General features: G+C 40.8%; 1 protein-coding gene across 3 annotated transcripts in view; it reads right to left on the bottom strand.

Moving 5' to 3' along the window:
• The window catches only part of EYA2 (EYA transcriptional coactivator and phosphatase 2), a 315,378-nt gene extending 303,403 nt beyond the window's left edge, over positions 1-11,975 (bottom strand). For 2 of the 3 annotated variants that reach the window (XM_063658978.1, XM_063658976.1), the window contains exon 1: positions 11,851-11,975. In XM_063658978.1, coding sequence (XP_063515048.1) covers positions 11,851-11,927 — 77 coding nt within the window. In that variant the 5' untranslated portion in view covers positions 11,928-11,975. The remainder of the gene's footprint in view (positions 1-11,850) is intronic. The other variant, XM_063658975.1, reaches the window with a different exon arrangement.
• Positions 11,976-12,329: the final 354 nt, after the last annotated feature.

Here is a 12,329-nt window from a genome sequence, read left to right as displayed (position 1 = left end):
GAACGTCCTACACGGGAAAGTGATTTTATCAGTAAGCATGTGTAACAGAGATAAGATTCAGAAATAAACATGGAAATATTTGACAAATTCAGCATCACTGAATTACTATTCTTTTTGTTAAAAAGTAATAATTTATATTTAACAATTTACATACTTTAAGAGCCTTATGTTTAGGAGGCTTCGGTCTGTAAGAACAACATGTTGGTCAAACTTGTTAATCGTAACTTAAAATGGAATCAAACCATTGCTTAAATGTGCCATTTTAAAACAGAAATCTTACTAAGCTAACATGTAACCACTGGAACATTTAAGAGTTTAAGATTTGTAGAAATGTGATTTATTAGACTTATAAGTACTTACTTGAGAAAGCAGAAGTGTTGGATAGTTGAAATACTTGAAAACAAAGTCCAGAATATCAAATTTAGAAATGCAGTTTAAAGTATTTGAAAGCATTTAAATGTTAAATGTTTGAAGGCTACGTTTATAAATGAGACCAAATATTAATCAATGACGTTCTCAAACACAGTGACTGATTTTTGTTATTCTATTCTTATAAATGGAACCACAGATTTGAAAAGGAAACATTAAAACTCAAGAGGATAACTAGGTTTGGTAAATTGCAACTTTAGTCATTCAAAATTATTTCCTAGAATGTGTGTACAGCTTATATTCTGTACACAAAACCACCCAAACTCACACATGACAGTGTGGAAGGTTGAAAATGAACAAACATGGGACATTCGGGGTCCTTCCCTCCTCCTGTGTTTATTTTTGACCTAAGCAGCCTGAGCGTCCCTCCTGTCCCCTGTCTGGGCCTCTGCCAGTGAGGAATTAGCCACAAACACAAGAAAATTCTTTTCAGTGACCTAAGAAGACGAAAGGTCATTCATTATACTGGGCTTAGGAACAAATTTAAAATACTGAACCACTTAATTTTTCAAAACAGAGGAATCTAAACAAATGCTCAACTGGTGAACAAATGTGCATTCATTGCCAAAACCCCAGTTGGTTTGGACAGCATTTTTTCCCTGGTTCCTTCAGCAGAACTGAATCCCTTGGCCTGCCCTCTCCAACAGCGTAGACAAATCCTGAAGGGGGAAAAATAGCTGTACCGTAAGCATTTTTTAGCAATCTACAACATTAATGGCAGTTAAATACCAACATGCAAACTTACCTTCTTACAAGATTATTGGGAAGATCAAACAAAATAATCTTTTTATGATCTCCTGAATTGGAATGATTTCTTCCTTTACCTAGAATTCTCTTTCAGCATTCAGTGACTGAATTAATGAAGGTATCAGTTTGGCCACTGTGACAGAAAGACATCTTTAATAAGTGGCTTTTATATTGCTCTGGTTTGAGTGTTTGTCCCCTCCAAAACTCATGTTGAAACTCGATCCCATGTAAATATTCAGAAGACTAGGTTGGGGGCAGTGGCTCCTGCCTATAATCCCAACACTTTGGGAGACCAAGGTGGGAGGATCACTTGAGCCCAGGAGTTTGAGACCAGCCTGGGGAACATAGCAAGACCTTGCCTCTCCAAAAAATAATAAAAACAATTAGCCAAGTATCGTATTGCCTGTGGGTAGCACCAGCTACTTGGGAGACCTAGGAGGGACGATCACTTGAGCCTACTGTACTACAGCCTGGGCAACAGAGCCAGATCTTATCTCTTAAAAAAAAAAAAAAAAAGAAAAATTCAGAGGACTATTTGAAATAACCTGTACATTAAAAAGATCTGGAAAAATGTATATTTTAGAAAAGAAAACATATATACATATAAAATATATACTTCAAAAGAAAACAATTATACATTCATATATAGTGTATATAATACTATATAGTATAATATCCTACTATACTGTTATATAGCATATACTATATAATACTATAATATATATAGTATTACATAGCATAATATGCTATATAACTATATAATTATACAGCATATTATGCTATGTAATACTATACTATTATAGTATTATATAGTTATATAGTATATTATACTATATAACACTGTACTATACTATTCAATACTATACTATTACAGTATTTTATAGTATAATATTAGTATAGTATATATGTGTATACTATATAGTATTACATGATATATATATTATTGATATACCAGTTATTTTGCAGAATGCCCCTCATTTAGATTAATCTGATATTCTCTCATGCTTAGATTCAGGTTATGCGTCTTTGACAAGAAGACCATTGAAGTGATGCTGTGTTCTTCATAGCACATGTTTTCAATTTGTTCCCTTAATGGTGACATTAACTCTGATTCTAGTTAAGGTGGTATCTGCCAGGCTTCTCCACTATCAAGTTACTCTTTCTTCCTTTGTAATTAAAAAGTGTTTTGTGTGGCCAGTAGGAGCCTCTTCCTGCTGGCTTCCGTGTCCTCTTGACATGTCTCCATCATTCTTTGAGTACTTCCTTCTTTTTTGGCTGAACAGGTACTCAGGTTTGTCTTCTACTCATCTTGCCCCGGATCTGGAATTAGCCGTTTCTCCAAAAATCTCCAGTTCTTTTTAGCAGAAAATAATTTTTAGAAACTGGCCGGGTGTGGCAGCTCATGCCTGTAATCCCAGCACTTTGGGAGGCCAAGGTGAGAGGATCGCTTGAGCCCAGGAATTTGAGACCATCTTAGGCAACAAAACAAGACTCCATCTTTACAAAAAATAAACTAATTAGCTGGGTGTGATGGTGCATACCTGTAGTCCCAGCTACATGGGAAGCTGAGGAAGGAGGACTGCTTGAGTCCAGGAGATTGAGGCTGCAGTGAGCCGTGTTTGCGCCACTGCACTCCAGCCTGAGTGACAGAGTGAAACCTTGTCTAAATAAATAAATAAAATAATTTTTAGAAGCCAAGGTCCAGGTGCTAAGTGTGTTCATTGTTCCTACTGTGCGACTTCTCTCAGGATCTCTCTGTGGACAGAGCAAGATGCATGCAGATGTACAGACACATATACGCATGCATACACTTACATCAATATTTATTTCTGAATCAATTTAAATATATTGAAAATCATGAGTTTATACCAGGACTGGCACATAATTTTCAGGGTCCAGTGCAAAATGAAAATATGGGGGACCTTGTTCAAAAAGCAGGAACGAAGAGCCAATAAAGGTACTAAAATACAAGCTCTTCCCTTACTTCCACAGTCTCTCTCTGGATTTGTCACAGTGGTTTTTATTTGCTATTTCACATCGTGCATGAGGATACTCCTGGGGTGAAGGCAGACACTCACAGGTGCCCAGGGACCCTACGCTGGGACTCAGAGCAAGTGCAGCCTACCAGCTGCAGTCTCTCCTGCCAATCACCAGACTGACGTGCTGTGTCCCTGCTGGGGCAAGAAAATTAAGCAAAGCATCCACTCTTCTCCTAGACCCACTCCTCTAACCCACAGCAGGTGGGCATCCCCAGGGGTGTTGCAACCTCTGAGCCAGGACACGGCTAAGTACCTGGATTGTGGGTGGGGGTGGTATAGATGTGCTCACTGTAGGCATTGAAGGCAGAAGATGACAGTGGTTGCTGGTTGGGGAGGGGAACAAGAAGGCTGAGAGGGGTCTGAGGAACCATGGGAATTGAGAAAGGTGGCTGAGACCCTGATCCTGGGGAGGCAGGGAGATGGTGGGACATGAGGCCACTGCTGAGCTCAGGCTCCAAGTCCTTGTGCATGCTCCACTGTCCCATTAGACTTGACTTACGAAATACAAATTCAAAGATTATGTTATTAAGAATTTCAAGACAGTGATGGTGCAGCATAAACACCCAAGTGTATGACGTGACACGGGGTCTTATGCAAATGCACTGATCACACGTCCATGAAGTCAGCCCTGGCTTAGACTGATAGTTCAATACCAATCCAACGCTTTAGGGTTCACTCTGTTTTCTCCCTTTACATAATTAGTACTGCTTTTTCCAAACGTGAGAAAGCTGGATCCTTGAGATATTTACTAATTTGCTCATTGCCCCTGTTTGCAATCCATCCTCCATTCAGAAGCTGACCTCACCCTGCCAGGGTTCTGGCACGTTGTCCAGGAGCTGCCACCCACCAGCAGGCATACCCACCTCCTCACTCTCAGGCAATGGGCACCCACCCTGCGCAGGGTACCATCCCTGCAAAGCCACCCTCCTTACTCCCTAGGACTCCGACTCCCCTGCCAGGCTCCACTCCTGCTTCTCCTGTGGGGAAGCCACCTCCTGCCTGGGGCGTCAGGTTTTCTGTGTTGGACACTGCCCCCGATGGGTGCCTATCATTTTTTGAATGGCTTTTGCGTTGAATTGATCAGGAATGGAAGAAAAAAGAAGAAAGGCAAACGGGAAAAGGAAAAAAATGGCAGAGGAAGAGCCCCAAATAATTTTTCAAGGGTGATAAGCTGATTCTATAATTCATCCGAGGGAGGAAATATCTGACAAGGACATTTAAAAAATGAATAACAAATTACCTGACCAGATATCAAGATGGATAGGGGAGCTATGACAATTAAAATAGAAAAGTATTGGCGTAAAGAGACAAATAGGCCGGGCATGGTGGCTCACTCCTGTAATCTCAGCACTTTGGGAGGCTGAGGCGGATGGGTCACCTGAGGTTAAGAGTTGGAGAACAGCCTGGTCAACATGGAGAAACCCCATCTCTACTAAAGATACAAAAATTAGCTGGGTGTGGTGGCACACGCCTGTAGTCCCAGTTACTCAGGAGGCTGGGGCAGGAGAATCACTTGAACCCAGAAGGCAGAGGTTGCAGTGAGCCAAGATTGTGCCACTGCACTCCACCGTGGGCGACAGAGCGAGACTCCATCTCGAGAAAAAAAAAAAAAAAAGACGAATAGAGCACTGTTCTAGAATAAGAGTCTAGGAGTATGCATGTATTTATGCACATCTGTTTTGCTTAGTTGGGGAAGGCATGGATTATTCAATGCTGTTGGAACAATTGGCTCTCCTGGGAAAGGTTAATTCTTACCCCACCTCAGTCATAAAAACAAACTCCATGTGGAATAAACAGTACACATTTTAAAAAAGAAAAAAGACCTAAAGACACTAGGAGAAAGCATGGAACTATTTCTGTAACATGAGAGTGGGGAGGCCTCCTCTGAGCAAGATCAAGCAGCAACAACTGAAATGAAACAGACAACCAAAAAATCCAAATCCATAATGAAAGAGATTGATAAGTGTGACTACAAAAGGTTTAAAACTTTTTCCATAGCAAATTATCTCAGAAACTAAATTAAAAGACAAGGGAGACCAGGTGCAGTGGCTCACGCTGTAATCCCAGCACTTTGGGAGGCCGAGGCAGGTGCATTGCTCTAGCCCAGGAGTTCGAGACCAGCCTGGGCAACATGGTGAAGCCCTGTCTCTACCCAAAATACAAAAATTAGCTGGGCGTGGTGGCTTATGCCTGCAGTTCCAGCTACTTGGGAGGCTGAGGTAAGAGGATGGCTTGAGCCCAGGAAATCAAGGGTGCAGTGAGCTGTGATTGTGATTGCGCCACTACACACTCCAGCCTGCATGTCCAAGTGAATCCTACAAAAAAAAAAAAAAAAAAAGACAAGGAACAACTTAGAAGAAGCAGTTGCTAAATTTAAGCAGCTAACCTATTTCTTTATTAGTTTTTTTTTTTTTTTAACGTATGGGGTGTCAATCTGTTGTCCAGGCTAGAGTGCAATGGCAGGATCATAGCTCACGGCAGCCTCCCACTCCTGGCCTCAAAAAATCCTCCCACTTCAGCCTCCCAAAGTGCTAAGACTACAGGCATAAGCCACCACACCTAACTCCACATAAACTACTAATAACTCAGGACACATTTATCAAGAATTCTTACAAATCAATAGGGAAAACAGACAAGCCAGTATAACAGTGAACAGAGGATGAACATGCAGTTAATAAACCATGAAATCCAATTGGCCAATAAACATTAAGCAAGGTGTTCAGCCTGCTTAAATATTAGGAATGGCTAAAATAAAACACACCAAAATATCATTTTGTACCTGCAGATTGGTAAACAGGAAGAGGTGAATAATAACTGACTTGTGTGAAATTGTGAGGAAATGGATTTGCTCATCAAGTATTGGGAGAGATGTAAATTGTTCAACCTTTTTTTAATGGGAAGATTCAACAATAATAATATATGTATATATTTGCACATATTATATTTAAATTTATATATTTATAAATGTATTCATATGAAAAAGAGACAGAGTGATCGTTTTATATATATATATATATATGGAGAAAGAGAGAAGAAGAGAAAAAGTCAATACCAGTGGTTCCTTACAGGGAAGAAGCCTGATATTAGAGAAAGGGCCAAAAGAAACTTGTTCCTGGCTTTATCACTAACTTGCTCTGTGACTATTTCCATTTCTGATTCTCAGTTGTTCACATGTAAAACAAAAGTGTTGAGCTAAAAAGTCTCTCTCTGTTAAAATTCTATAATTTGATAAATTTTGCAATAGTCCTTCCAAATAAATTTTGTATTAATTTTCTGTTGTGGTGTGGCAAATCACCACACACTAAGTAGCTTAAAACAACACACATTTAGTATCTTACAGTTGTCATGGGTCAGGAGCACTGGCATGGCTTAACTGGGTCCTTCTGCTCGGGTCTCACCAGAATGCAATCGGGGTACGACCAGGCTGCATTCTCCAGGGAAGAACACACTTTGAAGCTCATTTAGGTTGCTGGCACATTTTGTTTCCTTGTTTCACCTTTTCCTGTTTACCAATCTGCAGGTACAAAAGGTGGTTGTATGACTGAGGGCCCTGCTTCTTCATGGCCGTCAGCTGGAGGCTACCCTCAGATCCTGGATGCCACCTGCCAATGCCACTTGGTCCTCCCTATAAGCAACTCACAACATGGCTGTTTGCTTTTTCAAGGCCAGAATCTCTCTCTTACTCTAATGCAAGATTATTTCATACACACACACACACACACACAGACACACACACACACACACACGTAAGATTATATATTAAAAAGCCTGGCACCTGTAGTCCTAGCTACTCAAGAGGCTGAGGTGGGAGGACTGCTTGAGCCCAGGAGTTGGAGTCCAACCTGGGCAACATAGTGAGACCCTGTCCCTAAATATTAAAAAAAATCACATATATAATGTTTTACGTTGTATATACATACACTCATAGGTGTGACATCCTATTGTCTTCGCCAAATTCTATTGGCCAGAAGCAAGTCAGAAGTGTCACCCACACTTCAGAAGAAGGAATTATCCAGGACATTAATATTAACATCTTTTGTTTTGTTTTTGTTGTTTCGAGACAGGGTCTTGCTTTGTCACCCAGTCTGGAGGGCAGTGGCGTGATTGTGGCTCACTGCAGTTTCTGCCTCCTGGGCTCAAGCGATCCTCCCATATCAGCCTCCTGTCTTCCACCTCACCCTCCTGACTAGCTGGGACTACAGGGGCACACCAGCACACCCAGCTAATTTTTAAAATTTTTTGTAGAGATGGGATCTCACTATTTGGCCAGGCTGATCTTGAATTCTTGGGCTCAAGTGATCCTCCTACCTCCGCCTCCCAAAGTGTTGGGATTACAGGCGTGAGCTACACGCCTGGCCAACACCAGCATCTTTGAATGCTGCCTGCCACAAAATCTCTAAGTTGTACTTATTAAAAGCCAATCCTTTATTTTCGTACTGATAAAATTATTTTGGCAGGAGATTTACCAGGAAGGTAGAATTTCAATTTTGAAGTTTTGCAGCAAAGAAATGAAAAACTTAACTGTAAGAGTTTTTATGATTCACAGCCTGCTATATACACTAATTTTAAATCATCCCTTCAAGCCATAGTGCACTGAAAAATACATATTTAAAGAGCATGTGAAATTGAATCACCTCTAGACAATTATTTTGAAACATTAATTCCTGCCTGATTATTTTTAAAAACCAAGTCCATTGTTTAGATTCCATTTTTTCCGTAATTTTCTGTGCAAACTTATTAAAAATTGAGGCCCTGGGTGAGTCTGGAATGCTTGGAGGGCAAAGTTAAGTTTGAAGGATCAAATTTTTAAAAGGGTCCCTTTTGAAATGTGCACGTAGGCAGCGATTATTTGCATGAAATCATGTGAAGCAAAGAGGATAGGAATTAACCTGATATTGTTTCATAAATATGGCAAAGTCAACCAAGACGCAGGCCCAGCTAATGGAGATGAGTGAGAGAAAGAGGAAGACAGGGTTATGAGTCTTCGCATGGCTGCTAAGTGTTAGCATTGAGTGGAACTTCCACTGTGATTATCCAGGGCTCCTCATCAGGTGCTGGATCTGCAGTGTTGGAATGGAAATTTGTACCCCATCCACACAGATGGGCATCTTCCCATCCCAAGACAATGCTGGGCCCTGTTACAGAGAAAAACCAATCAGCAAAGGCTTTCATAAGCTGGCCTAAAGAAATGTTTGTGGGGGAAAAAAGGCTTAGCTGTTCTTTTCCACCTCTCCCAGCAAATGGATGATTTGCCACAACAGTTAAAACAAATGTTTCTGTTGAGGAACCACTTCCCAGGCAAATAAACATCTTCGGCTGAAGTAAATGTAAAGGTGTGAGGACAGGGCAAAGTGAAGAACTTTCCAGCAATTGTTGCCAATGAACTTGAAATGTAGTTAATGCGTTGAAGTCTTCTGAAGCAATGGGTCACAAACTGGTTTCGTGGGAGATTTTTTTTGTCTAGCATAGTGTTTCAGAAATGATTTTTAAAAAATAAATGCCATATTAATAATATCGAAATTTTATATAATATTTGGATTCCTGACTTCTAAAAAATGTGGGAGAACTGTCAACACTACAACACTAGGCTTATATTTCTGCTTAAATGGCATCAGCTGGCTGCAGCTGAGTAGGGGCTATTTCTCTAGTTCGCCCCAGTCTCCACTACTCCTTATTGTCTCACGCCTGGCCCCGTCACTCATTTATCTTTACTCCCCAGCCCCGATAAGAATTTGAGTGTACAGCCCTAAATTTTATGCATATCTGAGTTTTCAACTTGGAGAGAATCAAGTCTAACCCTCTGATTTTACAAATGGGGAAACTGAAGCAATCACACAATTAGGAAGGGGATGAACGGAAGCTGGCTTTCAGTCTCCTGACTTCTAAGCAATTCCTCTTTCTTCTGCGACCCTACCTCTATCTCTCCACATTTATTATCAGAAGTTGAAATTCTCTAAATTTCTTTTCAACCATGTGACCAACATGTACTATGAACTTTTATTCTTTTCCTGGAGAAATCTTGATTGCGTGGCATCTATTTTAGCAGAAAGTCTTTTCTGAGGCTTTTTAGCTACCCCTAATTGGAATTCATAATTTAGGGGAGTATTGCCAAGGTGGAGTAAGTCAGATTATCCACTGACACCGAAGAAGACAACATAAGCATTTTTACTTCTGAGTATTATTTTAATCTAAAATAATACAAAAGACATTAAGCTTTACTAAGATTTACTATTCCAGTTGACAGTGGTGCCCCCTCTGATTGTGTGTCACAAGTCTTGGGGCTTTCAAGGTGTTTGAGACATGTAGAAGGAAGAGCTGGAGTTTTCCAATGGTGAGAGGTTGTAAACAAAACATTTTACCTCATTCATTTACTTCTGTGATAAGCTGAAGTTACACCAGTTAACTGATGCTACTTAGAAATGACCGGTCTACCCTCTCCATTCTAAGGACAGCTTTTCATTTCCCCTCCACATTTTTGGAATACCTTTCACATTGGCAGGCGGAAGTCAGTAGAGCAGCCCTTGAAATGGGTTTTTAGGTTTTGGAAGGAGCTGAGAACGTTTCCCTTTCCCAGTTCCCCAAAGCAAATCATCTCCTATTGGTAGATCTGAACTTTCAGATTCACACCCAACTGAGCATTCACTGGATCAGTCAGCACCGTGGCGTCTACCTGGGAGAGTATAAATCCTGGTGCACCATCTTATTGCAAGCTGGGAGCTGCCTAGAGACCTTGCAAGAAGAGTTCAAATGAAAGTTTGCTGAACACTTGCATGAGATAAGAAGAGGCTCATCAAATGACCTTCAGAGGTGGCTGCACACAGAGAGGAGGCAATTGAAAGACAACAGCAGGTGACAAGCCTGTCCCAATCAATTTGCAGGACCCAGGGCAAGAGTACAAAAGGTCCACTTACCATATGACTAAATATCTAAATATTCAATAAAACATGTGCTAGCCTTCTCCTTTTGCAAACATGGCTTCATAGTGATCTGGTGAGCCAGGCTCAGATTCAGAATTCTTTAGAATCTGGCCCATAGCCCACTTCCTTTTTTTATTCCATCTCCAGCTCCATCCTACACCATGAAGGTCTTGTGCACAAGTGTTTGTACTTGCCAGCTCATGTCCAAGCCTTCTCACCACCCTTTGGCCTCTCCTTAGACTGCAGGGTGTGTACGTGGGGGATGTCATCTGCTCTTGGGAGGACAGAGAATAGCCCTGGGGAAGAGGCTCCCACAGCTCTGGGAGAAAATTCCAGGATCTTAAAGTGCATGGTCTGGGAGACTGGATGTGGGCTGTGGATATGCACAGTCCCTTAGCTTTGTTGACTCTAACTCCATGGAGAGGGCACAGCCAGGGAGGACCAGATGACAACTTTGTGGCCATGCTACATTGAATAGAACCAACCCTTCCCAAATGGAAATGGACAAGTGGCCAAAGAGATTCCTTGGGAGGAGGTGGCAAGAATAATGCACAGGTCAGGAAGAAGGCGCCATTGATGTTCCTCTGAGTGCAAATGCTTGGTTAGCCACATACTTACTCAGGGCCTTCAAAGTAAAGGTGACACTTTTAAAAATGAGAGAACATGATTGCTTTTTAAAAGAAACTTGGGCTATGGAGAGAACATTTCTTTCTTTCTTCCTTCCTTCTTTCTTTTTTTTTTTTTTTTTTTGAGACAGAGTTTTGCTCTTGTCACCCAGGCAGGAGATCAATGGCATGATCTCAGCTCACTGCAACCTCCGCCTCCCGGGTTCAAGTGATTCTCCTGCCTCAGCCTCCCGAGTAGCTGGGATTACAGGCGCCCACCACCATGCCCAGCTAATTTTTGTAATTTTAGTAGAGACGGTGTTTCACCACGTTGGCCAGGCTGATCTTGAACTCCTGACCTCAGGTGATCTGCCTGCCTCGGCCTCCCAAAGTGCTGAGACTGCAGGCATGAGCCACCGTGCCCAGCCTGGAGAAAACATTTTAAAAACAGATGTTTGGAAATATTCTTGTTAAGGAGTTATTGTTGACATATTTACATTATTCAAAATTATGTAAATTCCCTATATAAATGCTTTAATATGCACACACTTTAAAGTCCTGGAAACCAAATTTTCTAATATAACTTAAAATTATCTCAACCTAGCATTTCAGTGTCAGTGAATTTTAAACTCATGCTAAAAGTGCAAAAATTCAACACTTTTTAATTAGTTTTCAACAACAGCTTAACCTCAGGGAAGATAAAAATAACTAGACAAATTTCAACAAAAACCTTTGCAAAATTGGTATATGGAATTGGAAGATGAAAAGCATTTTTAAAAATACGTAGAGCAAGTGATACCCTTCATCCAGTTGGAAGATATATCTCTATGAGGTTAGTTCTTCATTTATGACAATCATAAAAATCAAGTATTGAGATAAACCATACTGCACAATTTCAAACCATATAAAATAAACCAATAATTTAAAAATAATAAAGGATATTCAATATCCAAATAGCAATAATCCTTAAGTGAGAGTAAGGAAATTTTTTACATCACTGAGTAAAGTTTTATACACAGTAAAATTATATACACTGAGTAAATGTATATAATTAGCAAGTAAATGCATAAACATTAGAGGAATTGTTTCAAAGTATTTTCCTAATATGTGTACCTGATCAGAAGTTTGCAGACCATTGATTTAGGGGAGAATGAGATCCTGGATAAAACCAAAAATGGCGCCTTTGACATCGACACTTTGGCTAGTCAATCCAAGAATAGATGCCTTCTTCGTTTTCCTCTAAGACCTTTTCAAGTAAATTCTGCCATCTGTTTCCGGGGGTGGAGGGGCGGGGTCGTGAGTCTGTTCCATTCAGCAGTCAGTTCAAATAAATTCTGCCATCTGCTTCCGGGGGTGGAGGGGCGGGGTCGTGAGTCTGTTCCATTCAGCACTCAGGAGCACTCTTGGTTTCTGTTTTGTAATCAGAGTAGTACGGTTTTCTTTTGTTTAAACTCTTGTTTTCAGGACTGATTTGCAGAATCCTGCTTATTCAGTCCCAAATAGAGAACTCACTGATGAGGGCAAGAGACAGAGAAAGCCGCTGGGCAGCAGTGAGCTTGTGGGTGCTCCATGAGTAAGTGTTTTATAACAGA

The sequence above is a fragment of the Pongo pygmaeus genome, chromosome 21, assembly GCF_028885625.2.
Source record: "Pongo pygmaeus isolate AG05252 chromosome 21, NHGRI_mPonPyg2-v2.0_pri, whole genome shotgun sequence".
In the NCBI taxonomy this organism is placed as follows: Eukaryota; Metazoa; Chordata; class Mammalia; order Primates; family Hominidae; genus Pongo; species Pongo pygmaeus.
The sequence above is the reverse complement of the archived record's forward strand: the minus strand, read 5'-3'. Positions and strand labels throughout refer to the sequence as shown.